Source organism: Littorina saxatilis, linkage group LG16, assembly GCF_037325665.1.
Source record: "Littorina saxatilis isolate snail1 linkage group LG16, US_GU_Lsax_2.0, whole genome shotgun sequence".
NCBI classification, from domain to species: Eukaryota; Metazoa; Mollusca; class Gastropoda; order Littorinimorpha; family Littorinidae; genus Littorina; species Littorina saxatilis.
In genome coordinates this window covers 13868543-13889734 of record NC_090260.1, presented here as the reverse complement: position 1 = coordinate 13889734, position 21192 = coordinate 13868543, and the positions used below count along the sequence as shown (strand labels likewise).

General features: G+C 40.2%; 1 protein-coding gene and 1 long non-coding RNA gene across 5 annotated transcripts in view; one reads left to right on the top strand and one right to left on the bottom strand.

Moving 5' to 3' along the window:
* LOC138950459 (uncharacterized) overlaps positions 1-21192 on the bottom strand; it is a 138210-nt gene that overhangs the window by 94583 nt on the left and 22435 nt on the right. The window lies entirely within an intron of this gene.
* LOC138950458 (sodium-coupled monocarboxylate transporter 1-like) overlaps positions 1-21192 on the top strand; it is a 104784-nt gene that overhangs the window by 62948 nt on the left and 20644 nt on the right. For all 4 annotated transcript variants that reach the window (XR_011450666.1, XM_070322186.1, XM_070322187.1 and 1 more), the window contains exons 11-15: positions 486-571; positions 11921-12036; positions 12770-12840; positions 18413-18499; positions 20528-20772. Coding sequence is in view for 3 of the 4 variants with exons in the window: in XM_070322186.1 (XP_070178287.1) it covers positions 486-571; positions 11921-12036; positions 12770-12840; positions 18413-18499; positions 20528-20772 (605 nt within the window). In the remaining variant the exon portion in view is untranslated. The remainder of the gene's footprint in view (positions 1-485; positions 572-11920; positions 12037-12769; positions 12841-18412; positions 18500-20527; positions 20773-21192) is intronic.

The following is a 21192-nucleotide window of genomic DNA, read 5'->3' as shown; positions in this document are numbered from 1 at the left end:
GCGTTCTTCGTAGTGTCTTTAAAACAGTAGCAGATTCATCGAGGACTTTCTAGGGCAACGAGTATCTTTATGTGAAACCCATGTCATTTTTTCCTTAAAAAAACCCACATCATCATCATCATCATCATCATCATCATCATCATCCTCTTCATCATCATCATCATCATCATCGTCGTCGGCATCATCATCCTCTTCATCATCATCATCATCATCATCGTCGTCGGCATCATCATCATAGTCATCATCATCAGCAGCAGCAGCAGCAGCAGCATCGTCGTCGTCGTCGTCGTCGTCTTCGTACTTGTCGTCATCGTCGTCGTCATCGTCATCATCATCATCACCATCAGCAGCATCACCGCCACCACTACCACCACCACCACCCTCATTATCGCCATCATTTCTTCTTATTTTAATCACCACCTACACCCGATCCACTACCACCAGTACAACTACTCTTGTGAAAGAACTGATTTGACTGATTACAGATTGTTCCATTCTTTGTGATGGAGGTGCTCAACTTTCCTGGACTGCCCGGTCTGTTCATCGCCTGTCTCTTCAGTGGATCCCTCAAGTATGTTTAGTTGGCAGGGTGGCAAAGTTTTATTCAGTTATGCAGGGTGGCAAACCTTATGAAAGAGGTACTTTATTACCTGTCTCTTCGGTGGAGCACTCAGGTCAGTTTAGTTTGCAGGGGGGTATACTTTGCAAAAGTATGTAAGTCTCCCCAGCAATTGACACAGAATGTCGAGAAAAAAGTTTGTCTCGGTGCCTTGGTCATATCAGCCGAGGAAAACTACAAGTACGGTCACCACCAGGCTGTGCGTCTCTCTGTAACAGTAGGCTATCTCATTAAGAAACCTAATCTGGAACGTTAGCAGTCTTATACTGGTTTGTGATTTAGTTTCTCCCCCCAGCACAGTCATTTCTGCCTAAACACTCTGGTAGCAATGGCTGTCTTCACCCTTTTCTTGACGAGACACTGATCTGACTTAATGTTTTAATATCGCTTAAAGGCATATGTACGCGCTCCCGTGTTTACAAAGTGTAGTTTGCCCATACTCGATGTCAAACGCACCATAAGACCATGTAATGACGATATGTCGCCATGCGCGGACCATATACATGCATTACTGCTTGTTTTAGAGTCTCAAAAACTTTGGATGTAAACAAAGACGCGGAGTTATTTCCCTTGCGTCAACGCTACCTCTGTTGGCAAATCTATAAATAGGACGATCCAGATCAAAATGAAAATTAACATATCTCAACATTGAAGGGGTCCTAGACCACAATATTTTGCAGGGAACTTTTTTTCTTCTTCGACTCTGTGTCTTCCCATCTGAGCGCTCTGGCAGCAGTGACGTAGGAAGACTTCATTAACCTTTTCTGGGAGAACTGACCGAATAGTTTAATATGATTGAATGAATGAATGTTTTAATATTGCTTAAAGGGAATTTTTTCTTGCCTAGCTCTGTGTCTTCCTGTCTGAGTGCTCTGGCAGCAATGGCGTGGGAATAGTTCATTACCCTTTTCTCGGAGAGACACTGACCAAATAGTTAAATATGACTGGATGACAAAATGTTTTAATATCGCTTAAAGGGACTTTTTTTCTTCCCCGACTCTGTGTCTTCCTGTCTTGGTGTTCTGGCAGCAGTGAGGTAGGAAGACTTCTTGGCCCTTTCATTGGAGAGAAACTGGTTGAATTTTGTAGTATGACCGAATGACTAAATGTTTTAATATCGCTTTAAGGAATGTTTACTCTCGATTCCAGCTCTGTGTCTTCCTGTCCAAACGCTCTTGCAGCAGTGACATAGGAAGATTTTCATGGCCCTTTTCTTGGAGAGACACTGATTGATTATTCAAATATGAATGAATGGTTTTCTTTCTTTATTTGGTGTTTAACGTCGTTTTCAACCACGAAGGGTTATATCGCGACGGAATGAATGGTTTGTTAGAGATGCATGTGTTGGTGTATGCATAGATGGAGTGAATGTTTCTAAACCGCAATGTCAAGACAAATCCCCAACCTTGGACAATTAAAGATTCTTTATTATGTATTCTGTATTCTGAATGACTTAATTTTTATTTTATTTTTTTTCCCATGAACAAACATTAATTTATTTATTTTTTTATTTTTTATTTTTTATTTTTTTATTTTTTTCCCACTTCACCTCATCTCGACTTATACAGTACTCACAATCTTCTAATGTACATTTCATTTTCCAATATACTATTCAAATTGTATCTATCACCATACTTATATTTACTAATACACATTTTTGCAATCAAAATAATGTGATTAATTACCTTATTATTTTGGCATATATTACTAGGTTGATAACCAAACAAGACATCGTGTTCTGAAAGGTGCACATTTAATCCTGTATTTCTAAAAATATAATGGACAACATTTTCCCAAAAGCTCGTCAACTTCTCACACTGCCAAAAAAAGTGTTCAACATAATCAATGTGTTTACAAAATGTACATAATTTTGTTTTTCTAATTTTCATTTTATTTAATAATATATTCGTGGGATAAATATTATGTAATATTTTCCATTGTAACAGTCTCAATCTTTCTTCTTTTGTACATTCGCTTGCTAACAGCCAATAACTGTGATCTAGTTTAATGATCACAGGGTTCCGCGTGTCAAGGTCATTATTGTGTTCGCCTGCTCGCGGGCTGGCTGTGTTTTTGCGAAGTGCAAGCGCTCGCACAGCGGTCTTCATTGCGCCGTACTAAAAAAATCTAGAGGGACTGTATCCTATCTTTGTGCACAGCTGGTTAAAATGAATCATATCTCCGTTAACCCAAATATCTTTCACCGTATCTAAGTGCGCTTCTATCCATTTTTTAAAATATAAGCTTTTATTTTTATAAACCACATTTATATTGTTCCACAAACATTGATCACCAAAGCGATCTTCTCTCTCATAAATCAATCCTTTATCATGGATCCATTTTAAGAGAACTTCTTTCCAAAAGTTTGATCGAATGCATTCAATACCTTGGAACAGTTTTAGTGGTGTTGTGGCTTTAAAACAAAGTAAATTTCTTCCCAATACCTGATAAAGACTTAATGGAATCGTTGTCCACGGTTCATGTTTTCGTTGTTGAAGTTTTGCTGCCCATGTGAGTAAAAAAGAAGTCTGCATATCGTGGACGTTTATCATGTTAATACCACCTTCTTCCACCACATTACACAATACATTTCGTTTAACTTTTTCAAAGGCTTTTGTATTTGAATACTTCCTTTTCCAGAGAAACCTGAACAAAATAGTATTCAACTTATCGAGAACTTTAACAGGGGCAAGAAGCGCCTGCATAACGTAAACAAATTGAGAAACTAAGAAGGACTTAATAATACACAATTTGCCGCTTATACTTAAATTTCTTCTTGACCATCTGCAAATGATTTGTTTAACTTTTTCAAGTCTTTTGGACCAATTTTCCATAATTTCAGAGGCCGGGATGTCATTTTAAAAAATAATTCCCATGATTTTAACCTGGGTATTCCATTTAATATCGCAATATTTCTCTTGACAGTTTTTACGCGATCCCAACCACATTGCTTCCGTTTTACTTTTATTTAATTTTAAGCGAGATATATTGGAGAAATCATCAATGATTTTCAAAACCGTTTCCATGTTGTTTTTATCTTGAAGTAAAATAGTTATGTCATCGGCGTACATAGCCAGTTTCAAGATACGCGATGTTTGTTCTGCAAAACCTACATCTCGTAAGGCAAATCCTTTAATATTGGGGTGACTTCGGATTTTGATTGCTAATAATTCTACAGCAAGCACGAAGGCCAAAGGTGAGAGGGGACATCCCTGACGGATTCCGGAATTCACACTTATTTCTTCCGAAATCCAACCCATATAATTTATGCAGCTCGTGGTGTTTGTCATTAAAACTTTAATCCATTTTACAAATTTTTCGCCAAAATTAAATTTTTTAAAGGACCAGACCACATAGTCTTTTGAGATGGAATCGTAGGCTCGGGCGTAGTCAAGGGCAAGTAATATACCGGGTTGATTTCTTTCATTAGCGTAATTAATGACATCAATTAATCTAATCAAGTTACTTGCCTTTCTTCCCTTAATAAATCCTGTCTGATCTTCTGACACGAGGTCAGAAATAACACCAGATAAGCGCTGCGATAAACATTTTGCCAGCATTTTATAATCTGAATTGGTTACATATATAGGTCTCCAATTCTTAAGGCTATCTCTCGGCAAATCTTTACCCTTATGAATCAACGTGATAACTGCTCTTTTCTGAGTATCTGACAATTCACCGACTCTAAATGCATTTTGAAGGGAACTAACCACCATAATTTTTACTTTAGGCCAACATTTTTTCATGAAACGTGTTAGTCAATCCGTCTAAACCTGGTGACGAACCATTTTTTTTAATATATACAGCGCCCTGCCGATTTCTAACACGGTAAAATCAGTTTCCAAAACATATTTTTGTTCGTCATTTAATTGAGGAATATCTAAATTAAGAACTTTACTTTCAGAATCCTCCTCAACAAAATTCCCATTTTTATCAAACACGTTATTCTCACTTGCTCCTGTAAAATTCCTTTTTGCGTCGTTATCTGAGAGCCATTTTCATCAATTAATCTGTCCATAAATTTTAAATTAGCTTTCACTTTTTCCATATTTAAAAAAAATATTTTGTATTATTTTCACCTTCTTAGATATATTTTTCACGGGATCGAATTTGAGCACTCTTTGCCTTTTGAACATCATATATTTCCAACTTTGCTTTTAATTTTTCCTTTTCAACAATAAATGTTGAATTTTCAGGGTGCCTGGATATCTGTTTATCTAATTGATTCAAATCCTTTTGCATTTGTTGTTGGTCTTCAACTGTTTGCCGTTTTTACATTTAGTCAAGTTATGACTAAATGTTTTAACATAGAGGGGGGAATCGAGACGAGGGTCGTGGTGTATGTGTGTGTGTGTGTGTGTCTGTGTGTGTCTGTGCGTGTGTGTGTGTAGAGCGATTCAGAGTAAACTACTGGACCGATCTTTATGAAATTTTACCTGAGAGTTCCTGGGTATGATATCCCCAGAATTATTTTTCATTTTTTCGATAAATGTCTTTTATGACGTCATATCCGGCTTTTTGTAAAAGTTGAGGCGCGGCACTGTCACACCTTCATTTTTCAGTCAAATTGATTGTAATTTTGGCCAAGCAATCTTCCACGAAGGCCGGACTTCGGTATTGCATTTTAGCATGTAGGCTTAAACATTAATTAATGAGTTTGGTCATTAAAAATCTGAAAATTGTAATTAAAATTATTTTTTTATAAAACGATCCAAAATTACTTTTATTTTATTCTTCATCATGTTCTGATTCCCAAAACATATACATATTCGGATTAAAAACAAGCTCTGAAAATTAAAAATATAAAACTAATGATTAAAATTAAATTTCCGAAATCGTTTTAAAAACAATTTCATCTTATTCCTTGTCGGTTCCTGATTCAAAAAACATATAGATATGATATGTTTGGATTAAAAACACGCTCAGAAAGTTAAAACGAAGAGAGGTACAGTAAAGCGTGCTATGCAGCACAGCGCAACCGCTACCGCGCTAAACATGTACAGGCTCGTCACTTTCACTGCCTTTTGCACTAGCGGCGGACTACGGTCATTGTGAAAAAATGCAGTGCGTTCAGTTTCATTCTGTGAGTTCCACAGCTTGACTAAATGTAGTAATTTCGTCTTACGCGACTTGTTTACATTTACTATAGTCAATAGAAAATTCTTTATTTTTATTTTACAGAGGTCCCATTTAACACACCGGTGACACTGTGACGGTTCCCCTACGCTTTGTGTTCGGTGCCCTGACCCTTTGTGTTCGGTTCCCACTCGGTTCCCACACGCCAAAATTCGCGGACAAGATCGAGGTACTGTCACCCAAAACATCCATTTATGGTAGTATTACGCAATGTTGCTCTCTGAGAATGGTCTTGTTAGATAGATCTGTGAGTGTTTACACTACATGCCTAGGTGCTGTTGGATTGAAGGTTTTTGATATTTTAGCCGTTATTAGGTAGAATGCCTTCCACTTTACTGCAAAACTGCATAATTCGTAGCATCGGCAAGAAATATCCTACCAAAAAATGCCTGCTTGGAACTGTCGTTGGTCCAGCAAAAAGTTCAACATGTCTGTAGCAGACAGCCCAAGTTTTAAGATTGTAGGGCCATCCAAACAGCCGTAATAATAAAAACAACAAAAGTAGTCAGTGACATTGGCTGTGTTCGGTCCCCCCACACTTTTGTGACGTAGGCGTGACGGTTCCCATAATTCATTGTGTCGGTCCCCACTTTCTGTGTCGGACCCCACTTTCGACCTAATTTCTCTGTGACGGACCCCACAACCAGCCTATTTTGTGTCGGTCCCCACACCTTCTTGGATTTATGACTTGCCGGTTACTTGTATCATTGTATTCATTGAATCTAATTGTCTCGGAGTTATTTTTCAGCAAAAACCGGCAAGGCAGCACCTTTTGTGATACCAAGTAAGTCAGATGACATCAGTATGTGAGAGTGTGTGTGTGTGTGTGTGTGAGTGTGTGTGTGTGTAGAGAGAGAGAGAGAGAGAGAGGGCAGAGAGTGTGAGAGAGAGAGAGAGAGAGAGAGAGAGAGAGAGAGAGAGAGAGAGAGAGAGAGAGAGAGAGAGAGTGAGAGAGAGAAAGAGAGAGAGAGATTGACACCTTTCCAGATCACTCCGGTTATGCGACACTACCGCGAGCGTCACTACCGCGTGTCACACTACCGCGAGTACGACACTACCGCGAGTATAACACTGCCGCGTGTCACACTACCGCGCGTACCACAACCGCGAGTACCATAACCGTAGAGAGAACGCATGCAAACTTACTTCTTGTGAGTTTGTGTTCTAACTTTGATTGGAAGCAACCCATTCTATATGTATTCTGATAGTGTGTTCTGATCGTTTTGAGTTCTTGGTTAGCATGACAAACATTGAATTAGTGTTCAGAGAACAGACCAGGCCTTTTTGTTTTATATTTCAAGGAAACATTTCAACCTTTGCCTTCAGCCATGGAAGTCATAAAATGACACGCGGTAATGTTATACTCGCGGTAGTGTGACACGCGGTAGTGTTATACTCGCGGTAGTGTCGTACTCGCGGTAGTGTCGTACTCGCGGTAAGTTCTGTTTCCGTACCCGCGACAGCGGCAGCGACAAAAGAAAACGCGCGCAAACGCGTGACGTGTTTCCGTACTTGCGTTTTAAACATGCGGTAAAATCTGTAAACTCCCGCGTTGCCGCGCGACAACGCGAAAAAATCGCTCCAGGACCCTTTCAAAAAAATCGCGTCGCTTGCCGCTTGTCGCGCCGCTAACGCGTCGCGCGTGTGGAAACACTCCTGGTCATTTTCTATGTGCTTGATTTTCGTCGCGCCGCTGGAAAAACTCTGTCGCGGGTACAATCGTGCTCAACTCCAACACGCTTTCCAGAAACTTTCCAGAGATTTCCATTTTTTTCTGAAAAATATCTCCAAGGCCGTAAGACTAAGAGTAGATATTGGGAAGGCCAGTTCAAGAAGGTGTGGGTGGATCAACACATAATTTGCTGGTATACTGGGAACCGTCCCAGAGATAAATAATGTTATATATTATTTGTGGCATAAACTAATAAAGTTAGTCTCTCTCTCTCTCTCTCTCTCTCTCTCTCTCTCTCTCTCTCTCTCTCTCTCTCTCTCTCTCTCTCTCTCTCTCTCTCTCTCTCACACACACACACACACACACACACACACACACACACACACACACACACATACTGATGTCATCTGACTTTGGTCATTAAAAATCTGAAAATTGTAATTAAAATATTTTTTTTTTAAAACGATCAAAAACTACGTTCATCTTATTCGTCATCATTTTCTGATTCCAAAAACATATGAATATGTTATGTTCGGATTAAAAACAAGCTCTGACAATTAAACATATATAAATATTATGATTAAAATTAAATTTCCGAAATCGATTCAAAAACTATTTCATCTTATTCCTTGTCGGTTTCTGATTCCAAAAACATATAGATATGATATGTTTGGATTAAAAACACGCTCAGAAAGTTAAAACGAAGAGAGGTACAGTAAAGCGTGCTATGCAGCACAGCGCAACCGCTACCGCGCTGAACAGGCTCGTCACTTTCACTGCCTTTTGCACTAGCGGCGGACTACGGTCATTGTGAAAAAATGCAGTGCGTTCAGTTTCATTCTGTGAGTTCCACAGCTTGACTAAATGTAGCTTTCGCCTTACGCGACTTGTTTCTTCTGCATGGGAGGAGAGAATGATAGAAAAAGACGAAAAAGTAAAAATTAGGGTAACGTTACAAAAAGGGCAATAACTCTGGAATGAAACATTTTTTTGACCTAAACCATACAAGTAATAACGGCAGATGATTGAACTTACTATTTCCCGGCAAAAGTTTGCTTTTAAAAGTTTGGCCATTTTAAGTCATTTTGGGGGTATCTCCAAAAAAGGGTCATAACTCCGTGAAAAATAAATGTGAAGGTCTGAAATAGCCTTGACCCACAAGTCAGCAGCGAATGTGATAAACGGGTTATCTCCCCTGAAAAGCGAAGCAAGCTTCGAAGATGGCGACGATGGAAAAGAGAAGAACTGTGAGCGAACTGCGAAAGGTGTGTGTGGGTGTGTGTGTGTGATGTGTGTCAGTGTGTGTGTATATGCGCGTGCTGTGTGTGATGTGTGTCAGTGTGTGTGTATGCGCGTGCTGTGTGTGTGTGTGGCTGTGCTTGTGTGTGTGTGTGTGTGTGTGTGTGTGTGAGAGAGAGAGAGAGAGAGAGCGATAGTGAGAGTAGCCAGTAGGGTATGGTTGTTGGTGAAAGTTGAGTTGGACGCTGGGGTTGGGCGGGTGTGTGTGTCAGAGAGGGTTGTGTGTGTGTGTGGGGGGGGTGGACTGCGTGTGTGTGTTTGTTTGTGTGTGTGAGGGTTGTGTGTGTGTGGGGGGGGGGAGTTGACTGCGTATGTGGGTTTATTTGTGTGTGTGAGGGTTGTGTGTGTGTGTGTGTGTGTGTGGGACTGCGTGTGTGTGTTTATTTGTGTGTGGTGTGTGTGTGCCTTTCGCCTTGTATTGAGGAAATTAAACTGCGTTTGCGTATTATGTGTGTGTTTGCAAGCGTGCGTGTATGTTAGGCATATCTCAGTAGGTGTGTGTATGTGCGCGTACGTGCAATGTGTGTGCGTGCGCGCGTGTGTTTGTGTATGTATGTATGTGTGTGTGTGTGTGTGTGTGTGTGTGTGTGTGTGTGTGTGTGTGTGTGTGTGTGTGAGAGAGAGATAAACAAACTATCAAGAACAAAACAAAACTGAACAAACGAAATGTTTTCCCCCCAACTCTGATTATTGCTTGTTTCGGAGACGACTGTGATTTTGACTTTTTGAATAAGCCTACACGAACACACAAGCTCAATACAGCCGGCAACAAGTTCGCCGGTCGGGGCAGTGAAATACTATTTCAAATAGATCTATTTCACTAAGAATGTCAATGGATATAGGGCAACATACTTATTTTTTAAATCAGTGATTGATTAGATCGTCATATTTTTGTGACACTGAGACCAAACCATCAAAAAATTAGCAATAGGCCTTGAATCAAAGTCGTGCGAGATCTGACCTTGCTGCAAATGTACGTGTACGACTTGATTGTGTTGACGTTCAACTGGTAAGCTGGGCGATTGCAGGCTTTTATCCAGCGAAGGCAGCGATCTAGATGGTACAGATGCTTTCCCGGTTTCACAAATGGGATGAATTTCACGCCAACACAGCGTTCAGGATACCTATCATCCGTTTTACATTGTCCCCAAGCACAGCGCTTGTTAGGCGGCATTTTGAAAGGTGACCGGGAATTTGCTTCCTAAAACAAGGGAAGTAACTCCCAGAGCCTCGATATGTGGATATGGTTAATTCTCACATCACGTTCTAAATATAACAGTCTGTCAAATAAAATCCAAAACTCAAAATCGATAAATTTGTCAAGAATGTCCCTTTTCGCAGAAATGGCCACATATTTATGAGTCAGACTGTATTTCATTCTAACCATTCTATGGTCGCTCTGGGCAACGGATTGAATTTCGCACTCATGTGCACGATTTAAAATGTTATCCGACACAAGTATATAATCCAATCTTCTTGCTATGAAAGGAGTTTTCCGGTACCATGTAAGCTCCTTGTCGTCTCCATGTGCCAAACGCCACAAATCGTTTAATGCACATAATTTAGTCAACATCGTCTTAAACATTTCAACATCTATGTTGTTGTGCTTTCCGCCGCTTATGATATCTAATTGATTATCAAGGACACAATTAAAATCTCCACAGACAATGTTTTTCTCATAAATTCGCTCATTTAGACAGTTGGAGAGGAATTCATAAAAAAACTTTTCTCATGAACTTCATTTGGACTGTAAACGTTAAAAATATATATACTTTCTTCATCTGCGTGGATTTCCAATTCAAGCACTCTTTTAGATTTTACAACACATGCAACGTCATAAGGAAAGGATTTTTTCACTTGCCCAAGACTATGGCTGGTAGAGGAAACGTGGAAGATTTTCCCTCCCCATTCCCTTTCCCACTGTTCAACGTCACTGTCTGCTATGTAGGTTTCCTGCAAACATACAATATCAAATCCATTCTTTTTAGAATTATGAAAAATAGTTTTGCGTTTTGCCCTGTTCCGTAAACCATGTATGTTTATCGAACAGACTGATAAAGCCGTCATGGCGAAGGTAGATTGCATATTGTTGAAATCACTGAATGACTTAACGTTTATTATCGCTTACAGGGATTTTGTTTCTGTTTTTTTTTCTTCCCTGCCTCCGTGTCTTCCTGCCTTAAAGGCACAGTAAGCCTCCCGTAAACCATCACAGATACTGTCAGGCTTTTACACACATTACAAACACCCTTCCATTTGAATGTTCACCAAACGGGAACATCCTAGGTGCCGTACGTAAAGAGCGAGCAATTTTTTAAGAATTAATTTTGCAGATTGTCTCAGAGACAATCGGACCGTGGTGCGTTTTGGCGCTAGACCTAACCTTTAAAATCTAAATAATAGATTGACAGCTTGTTACACAAACATTCTTAAATCACAAAAGAATTATTTTTTTCATCAAGACAAGATCAGTACAATTCGAAGTTTTGAAAGTTTGAAAATAGAAACGCCCGGAAGCAGGGTCACGCAAGGTCGTGGTTCTCGTAGCAGACGACGGTGTTTATGCCTATCGCCAGTTCCTCTGAACAGTCAAAAGCCATCACTAGAGTTCTTGTGAACCACAGCCGTTTGTTTCGTGCATAGTCAGAGGTACATAATAACGTGCTATTGCAGATAAGCTCACATCGAGTCGCATTCAAATTACTAACTGACGACTACATTGTGAAAAAGGGAAACTGGAGCACACGGGTTCACGATGGCTCAGATAAACCACGCAAAAATAATTTCGTTGGCAATTGCTCGCTCTTTACGGAGGGCACCTAGGATGTTCTCAAGCGGTAAGTGTTTTAAATTAATGAAAGGGTGTTTGTACTGTGTGTAAAAGCCTGACAGTATCTGTGATGGTTTAATACGGGAGGCTTACTGTGCCTTTAAAAGATCTGGCAGCTATGGTGTGGCAAAATGTCCTTGATACTTTTCTCGAAAAGACACTGACTAAATGCTTTTATATCGCTGAAAGGGACTTTTTTCTTCCCCAACTCTGTGTCTTCTTGTCTAAGCGCTCTGGCAGCAGTACTATTGACGTGGGAAGACTTCATTAACCTTTTATGGGAGAGAAACTGACAGAAAAGTTTAATATGACTGAATGTGTGAATGTTTTAATATCGTTTAAATGGGAAATTTTTCTTCCCTAGCACGGTGTCTTCCTGTCTGAACGCTGTGGCCGCAGTCATGTGGCAAGACTTCCTCAAGCCTTTCCTCGGACACAGGCTGACCGAGGTCCAGAAAACATGGGTCACCAAACTACTGGGTAGGTGTTTGTAGCAGTATATGAATTACATCAGTGTTTGTTCGAGCAAGTAAACAAGCAAACAAGCAAGCTAGCTAGCAAGCAACCAAACCAACCAAACCAACCAACCAACCAACCAAACAACCGAACAGGCGGCACACCAACCAATTACCACACCCACAAACAACTAGATCCAAGAAGGATATGGGAAAGCATGGTTTTTGACCATCATAATTATCAGCGCACGAAGTCCTAAGGCCTAAAAAAAAAATAGGTGTGGTTACGGTAACCCGACCTACCCTATTTTTAGGGGCCGACCCTATAACTTTTTATTACATTTGTCAAAAAACAACACAAAAACAAAACCAAGAAAACGCAATAAAAGCGAAAGCGCCCGAGTCGCACACTTATTTCCCTGTCAAGTAGGTTTAATTTGGACACATTAGAAAAAAAAGTAAAAAAAAAAAAAGGTGATTGCCTACCTTCCTACCCTATTTATTTTGGCTATGTTACCGTAACCACACCTATTTTTTTTTTGGCCTAATTGTTAGATAGACATACCTAGGCGAGATTTTAGCACTTCAGCAATAGTATTGAACATAAAAATGCATGCATTTATATTTTGCATTTCTCGCAACATTTGGGTGTTTTGTTTTTCCTGGATTTCTTGTTATTGCATTTCTGCCATATTTTTGTTGGCAAATTTTCATTTTTGGCACAATCGGTATGCAGTAACATATTCTTTGTTTTTCAGTGCTGATTTTTGGAGGAGTAGGAATTGGTGTGGCTTTCCTGGCATCAGGACTAGAAGGTACTGTCTTACAGGTACGTCAAAGTCGGATATTCGACACAAGATCGACTGATTTTAATTAGAATTTTCAGATTTCTAATGACTAATTGCATTAATAAATGTTTAAGCTTCCAAGCTGAAATCCAATCCCATAGTCCGGGCTTCGTCGAAAATTGCATTCTTCTTTCAAATTTCAATCAATTAGATCGAAAAATGAGGGTGTGACAGTGCCACCTCAACTTTGACAAAAAGCCGAATATGACGTCATCGAAGACATTTATAAAAAAAAAAGGTCAGTACAGTTAGTATCAAACGGCACTGTGCATTTCTACTTCAGTACTGTTAGTATCAACGGCGCGGTAAATCTCTACTTTAGTACAGTTAGTTTCAAACGGCGCTGTCAATCTCTACTTCAGTTCAGTTAGTATCAACGGCGCGGTAAATCTCTACTTCAGTCCAGTTAGTATCAAACGGCGCGGTAAATCTCTACTTCAGTTCAGTTAGTATCAACGGCGCGGTAAATCTCTACTTCAGTACAGTTAGTATTAAACGGCGCGGTAACTCTCTACTTCAGTTCAGTTAGTATCAACGGCGCGGTAAATCTCTACTTCAGTACAGTTAGTATAAAACGGCGTGGTAAAACTCTACTTCAGTACAGTTAGAATAAAACGGCGCGGTGAATCACTACTTCAGTACAGTTAGTATCAACGGCGCGGTAAATCTCTACTTCAGTACAGTTAGTTTCAACGGCGCAGTAAATCTCTACTTCAGTTCAGTTTGTAACAGCGCGGTAAATCTCTACTTCAGTACAGTTAGTATCAAACGGCGCGGTAAATCTCTACTGAAGGACAGTACGTACGTATGTCCACTCTCTGTGGTGGTGATCATGTGTCGTGTCGATCCGTATCGCGCTTAGAACTTGTGTGGTGCTGGATTGGTGTAGTTGTGATCTTCTGTCACGCCCTTTATCGCGTCACTTGTCGTTTTGATCTACCTACCATGGTGGCTATCTTTGGTGGAGTTGACCTTTTGTTGCGCCGATCTTAATCACACGAGGCAAAGCGCTATTGTAAGATCTCAGAATTTAAGGGAAGTAAGCGTTCTAAATATATGCGACATTTGCAACAATAGTAAGCTAGAGTTATGCAGAAACAATCTCCTGACTGCTTTTCATTTCTTCTTCTTCTTCTTCTTCTTCTTCTTCTTCTTCTTCTTCTTCTTCTTCTTCTTCTTCTTCTTCTTCTTCTTCTTCTTCTTCTTCTTCGTTCATGGGCTGAAACTCCCACGTTCACTCTTGTTTGTGCACGAGTGGATTTTTACTTGTATGACCGTTTTTACCCCGGTGTCAGGCATGAAAACTCCCTGCTTTAAAGGGACAGTTTTGTCCACTCTTTTTTGTGTTACATTTCCTCGTAATTGAACTTATTCCCCCCTCTGCTTCTTTACCTCTGTAAACGTGTAGGGGTAGTTATTTTTCGATAATGACCCAGCAACCAAACAAATAACGACCCAGCAACAGCCTGAATCCTCGATAGTGCAATGGGTTGAGAGGTTGTTCTGTTTCGGTACTACTTTTTGCGACTGGAAAGTTCCGAACGCTCTATTGTACGAAGTATACATCTCTGGAGCAAACAATACAAACATACCGCATTTAAATTAACAACTACGGGCCTGAACCCATGAATCTTCATATAAAATCCATGAGTTCGGTTGTTTTCTGAATCTAGATCTGCCGTGCTCAAACCGTTCATCACAAGCAATTTCCCAAGGCAAGTAACTCATACTTTGTCTAGCGACAAGAGTAGTTCCCCTTCTTTTCACTCAGTTCCTTCGACAACAGACTGCAATCCGACGGACAGTTTTTCAACAATATTTCATTTAATAAACAGATCACACGCAACCAAATGCACACATCTCATCAATTTAAACAACATAAAGGGGTTTCGTACACTATTTTCCCCAGAAAACTGAACTTCATACAGTTTTTAACGTTGGAACACGGGTGCAAAGTTCGTCTGCTAGTCCCATTTGACGAAAGAACATTATCCTAAGCGATACTAAAACATAAACAGAACACACAATGTATCGATTGGAGATTGGATTTCCCTTCTTTGAGTCATGTGACGTCAGAGGCCGACAAAACTTTATAATTTGGCTTTTCAGGTTGACCGAAACTTCAAAGGAACTCAAAAAAAAAAAAAACGTCATGTGTTTGATTGCATGTGTGTGTGCTGTTCAATGTCAAAACAACAACAAAGTGAGTACATGACGTGTGTTTTGTAGTTCCTTTGAAGTTTCGGTCAACCTGAAACGCCCAAATATGAAGCTTATGTGTTTGATTGCATACATGTGGATTGCATGCATGTGTGTGTGTGTGCTCGTTCAATCGTCAAAACAACAACAAAGTCATAAGTACCTGAAAGGAATTCGATCGATACATAAATGTTATTTGCGTGTTTGACCAAAATATGACATTTTACACAGATCTCGACAGTCATTGTTCACCTCGACCGCTAGCGCGGTCTCGGAGAACAATGACTGTCTCGATCTGTGTAAAATGTCATATTTTGGTCAAACACGCAAATAACGTATAATATCTGCCTTTACCGCCACAGCAGAATAACAGCATATCTGTGTACTTGATTTTAGTCCAAAACAGGGAAACTGACAAGAAGTGTTAACAGAATGGAATGATTTGCACGGAACTATACAACCGCGCATTAATCGATCGCCTGCGCAGGTTGACTGGTTGAGAGAATAGGATTCGATCAAACTTTCGCAAAAAAACTCCTCTTTTCTTTGAATAACTGAAGAAAGGAGGAATAAAGAGGTTACACACCTCGTCTCAGTGATTATAAAAAATAATGGTCTCAGTTCGCGGTCATGAAAAAGCTCGCTAAAGCTCGCATTTTTTCATGATCCGCTAACTTCGACCATTATTTTTAATAATCACTGAGACTCGGCATGTAACCTCTACATATACCTCTTAACGTAGAGGGGGGAATCGAGACGAGGGTGTGGTGTATGTGTGTGTGTGTGTGTAGAGCGATTCAGAGAAAACTACTGGACCGATCTTCATGAAACTTGACATGAGAGATCCTGAGTATGGTCACGAGTCTCCAGACGTTTTTTCATTTTTTTGATAAATGTCTTTGATGACGTCATATCCGGCTTTTCGTGAAAGTTGAGGCGGCACTGTCACGCTCTCATTTTTCAACCAAATTGGTTGACATTTTGGTCAAGTAATCTTCGACAAAGCCCGGACTTTGGTATTGCATTTCAGCTTGAAGGCTTAAAAATTAATTAATGAGTTTGCTCATTAAAGTTGTCATTAAAATCGGTTTTTCGCAAACAGATTTAAAATGGATTGCATCGCATTCTTCATCACATTCTGAATCTAAAAATATATACATATGTCATGTTTACTCTTAAAATGTGATCACAATTAACGAAAATAGATTAATTAATCTTACGATTAAAATTTAAGAAATCGATCCAAAAATGATTTCATCTTATTCTTTATCATTTCCTGATTCCAAAAACATATAGATATGATAGGTTGTACTCAAAACAAGCTCAGAAAGTTAACAAGAATACAGAAAAGCGCGCTTTCCTGCTTAGCACAATACGCTACCGCACTAATCTGGCGTGTCAATATCACTACGTTTTGCACGTGGGAGGTGAGCGATTTCCTTCACGCGGGGATTGACGAAGCTGTTCTGTCTTGGTGAAAAAATACAGTGCGTTCAGTTTCATCCCGTGAGTTCGACAGCTTGACTAAATGTAGTAATTTCGCCTTACGCGACTTGTTGTTTTTATGTTTGTTATTCCCTCAGCTGCAAGGACAATGGTTCCGCATAACTCTCACTCTTGTTGTACATGTCGTATGTGTAGAGGTTACATGCCGAGTCTCAGTGATTATCAAAAATAATGGTCGAAGTTAGCGGATCATGAAAAATGCGAGCTTTAGCGAGCTTTTTCATGACCGCGAACTGAGACCATTATTTTTGATAATCACTGAGACGAGGTGTGTAACCTCTTTATTCCTCCTTTCTTCAGTTATTCAAAGAAAAGAGGAGTTTTTTTGCGAAAGTTTGATCGAATCCTATTCTCTCAATCAGTCAACCTGCGCAGGCGATCGATTAATGCGCGGTTGTATAGTTCCGTGCAAATCATTCCATTCTGTTAACACTTCTTGTCAGTTTTCCTATTTTGGGCTAAAATCAAGTACACAGATATGCTGTTATTCTGCTGTGGCGGCAAAGGCAGATATTGTGTGTTCTGTATATGTTTTGGTATCGCTCAGGATAATGTTTTTTCGTCAAATGGAACTAGCAGACGAACTTTTGCACCCGTGTTCCAACGTTAAAAACTGTATGAAGTTCAGTTTTCTGGGGAAAATAGTGTATGAAACCCCTTTATGTTGTTTAAATTGATGAGATGTGTGCATTTGGTTGCGTGTGATTTGTTTATTAAATGAAATATTGTTGAAAACTGACCGTCGGATTGCAGTCTGTTGTCGAAGGAACTGAGTGAAAAGAAGGGGAACTACTCTTGTCGCTAGACAAAGTATGAGTTACTTGCCTTGGGAAATTGCTTGTGATGAACGGCTTGACGGCACGGCAGATGAGATTCAGAAAACAACCGAACTCATGGATTTTATATGGAGATTCATGTGTTCAGGCCTGTAGTTGTTAATTTAAATGCGGTATGTTTGTATTATTTGCTCCAGAGATGTATACTTCGTACATTAGAGCGTTCGGAACTTTTCAGTCGCAAAAAGTAGTACCGAAACAGAACAACCTCTCAACCCATTGCACTATCGAGGATTCAGGCTGTTGCTGGGTCGTTATTTGTTTGGTTGCTGGGTGATTATCGAAAAATAACTACCCCTACAAGTTTACAGAGGTAAAGAAGCAGAGGGGGGAATAAGTTTGTTTACTTACTTCCCTTTGTTTATCGTAGCTATTGTTGCGTCGATTATTTGTCGCAAAGATCGGTTGTCGTGTCGGTCGGCATCTGTCGCGTCGGCTATTGGATAAAGCATTTTTTTTTTGGGGGGGGGGGGGTGGGGGGATTTTGAAAACGATTTCATGTTTAACTGTTTATGTGTGTCGTAAGGGTCACACAACCTAAATCTGTGTGAAGGAATATTTGTACGACGGGCACAATGATCTAGTGGATAAAAGACGCCGGGCTCCCAAGTGGAAGGTCGTGGGTTGGAATCCCGGCCGCTCCTGGTGGCTTAAGGGTGGAGATTTTTCCAATCTCCCAGGTTGACTTATGTGTACACCTGCTTGTGCCTTATCCCCCTTCATGTGTGAACGCAATCAGAAGACCAAGCGCACGGAAAAGATCCCGTAATCCCTGTCAGAGTTCGGTTGGTTAAATAGAAAGACACCAAGCATGCATCTCCCGAAAGCGGCGTGTGCCTGCCTGAATGGCGGGGTAAAAACGGCCATACACGTAAAAACCGTGGGAGTTGGAGCCCAAGAACTAAGAAGAAAGAACGAATATTTCTACTTTTTCTATGATCTTTCTGGTCAGAAGATGTGCATGTGCGATGGTGAAAACAATCGCTTACACCGGAACTTTTCACTGTCTCAGGCAACACTGAGTTTCGCCGGAGCAGCCGATGGACCTATTCTGGGACTGTTCTTATTGGGAGGTTTGTTTCCATGGGCCAACAGTTATGTAAGTGTTATTTTGTGCCGAAATTAGATTATTACATGTTATTTGTATTGTTGACCAAAATATGACATTTTACACAGATCGCGACAGTCAGTGTTCCTCCGAGACCGCACCAGTGGTCCAGGTGAACAATGACTATCGTGATCTGTGTCAAATATTATATTAATAGAGAGCTCTAGATATTTGATAGTTTACATGCATTCAGATCGTTGTTGATTTGTAACTTCTCTTTAACGTTTTAGGCTATGCGGCACCGTACACGCACCCAAGGTTTCATGACCTGCGCACATGACAAAAGATGGTACCTTTAATTCCGGTGTCAGGCATGAAAACTCCCTCCTTTAAAGGGACAGTTTTGTCCACTCTTTTTTGTGTTACATTTCCTCGTAATTGAACATATACCTCTTAAAATATCTGAAACCCTTGTTATTGTATGTATAACTCTATTTATAGCTCATATTTCTATGATTTTTGTTTTACATCTTTTTTATTTTTTTTTTATTTATGTGAATGTCCGTGTATTTATGTGATTAGAGAAGTCCCTTTCTGGGCCAAGAGCTGTTTGAAAACAAGCTCGTTTGTAATGATTATGCCACAGCCCTTGTAAAATAAAATTTGATTTGATTTGATTTGATTTGACTCCATCCCCTGTCGGGGACACTCATAAAAGGTCACATGAAAAACCGGAAATTTAGGTTGCCAGTTAAGGTTTCTTTTTGCTGCATGCATAGTACCCTTGGTCTCTGGTCGAGGACATTGGCCCTGGCCCTTACTTTGCCTCTGCGTGAGATACGCCAAACTTCCGTGACGACGTCATTATTGGCATCACTGAACTGCTTGTTGCAATGCAGCATTGATGTTCTCGTCCCATGCGTTTTCTTCCTATAGTCTCTCCTTGTGGTTTCCCTTTTTGACTCACATGCGAAGCAAAAGTGAGTCTATGTACTCACCCGAGTCGTCCGTCCGTCCGTCCCCCCGTCCGTCCGGACGTCCGTCCGGAAAACTTTAACGTTGGATATTTCTTGGACACTATTCAGTCTATCAGTACCAAATTTGGCAAGATGATGTATGATGACAAGGCCCCAAAAAACATACATAGCATCTTGACCTTGCTTCAAGGTCAAGGTCGCAGGGGCCATAAATGTTGTCTAAAAAACAGCTATTTTTCACATTTTTCCCATTTTCTCTGAAGTTTTTGAGATTCAATACCTCACCAATATATGATATATAGGGCAAAGTAAGCCCCATCTTTTGATACCAGTTTGGTTTACCTTGCTTCAAGGTCAAGGTCACAGGAGCTCTTCAAAGTTGGATTGTATACATATTTTGAAGTGACCTTGACCCTGAACTATGGAAGATAACTGTTTCAAACTTAAAAATTATGTGGGGCACAAGTTATGCTTTCATCATGAGACACATTTGGTCACATATGATCAAGGTCAAGGTCACTTTGACCCTTATGAAATGTGACCAAAATAAGGTAGTGAACCACTAAAAGTGACCATATCTCATGGTAGAAAGAGCCAATAAGCACCATTGTACTTCCTATGTCTTGAATTAACAGCTTTGTGTTGCATGACCTTGGATGACCTTGACCTTGGGTCAAGGTCACATGTATTTTAGTAGGAAAAATGTGTAAAGCAGTTCTTAGTGTATGATGTCATTGCTAGGTTTAGTTATTTGACCTTGACCCTGAAGGTCAAGGTCATGTAAAGGTCAAGGTCAAGCATGTGAGTCGTATGGGCTTTGCCCTTCTTGTTTTCTTCTGCCCCCCCCCCATCCCCCCCTCCCCAACAGTAGATTCCTCTATTTTGATTGAGTTCCCCACCCCCCACTCCTACATTTTGTTTTTCTGGAGAATAATTGTGTTCTCTGTCCGCCATCACGAAAATGTGTGTAACTTAGTATTGTTTTGGTCACGTAAAATAAGCATTTGCTTGAGTTCGTGTCCTAGCTGCATTTTGGTCAATTGTTTCATGTCAGGTATTTTGAATAAAACTGTTTTAAAGCAACTGCGTATATGATGGGCAGGGAGCCATAGTTGGAGGAATAGTGAGTCTCTGCCTGAATATATGGATCAGTATTGGAGCCTACACCCTTCCTAGGGCTCCATCTGTATCTGGCCTCGCTTTCCCCAACAGTACTTGTCCGGATTACAACATCACTTCCAACATCACATCCAGCATCACTTCCGTGACAACAATGGCCATGACAACAGCGAGCAATTTCTCCATGGATGTCTCGTCTACGACGACGGTTGCCTCACCTCAAGAATTGTAAGTTTCTTTGATAAACTCTTACTCCCCCTCCGCTCTAACAAAATGAGGCCAAAATAAGAGTGTAAATGGAAAATTGATGAAGATAACAAAAATCAGATTGGTTCAAAAAAGATGAATATTGTCAACGGGCGTGTTTGTAAAATGTTACAAAATATTACGTAATACATACCTTAGTACATTTGCACGAAAACAAATGTTCTTAATATAAGTGTATGCACATAGATTTTCTCTAATGCAAATACACACTGAACTTGTCAAATCCAGGTGCACGGAGCCCCTGGGGCTTTTAGTCATACCTCAGGCAGCTATCCGTTAGAAGAACTACCAAGTTTCATTGACTTGCACCCAAAGAGTCAAGAACTGCGATTTTTTTACGAATTAATTTCGTACTCGGACCCGGCTGGTCTTGACCTATTT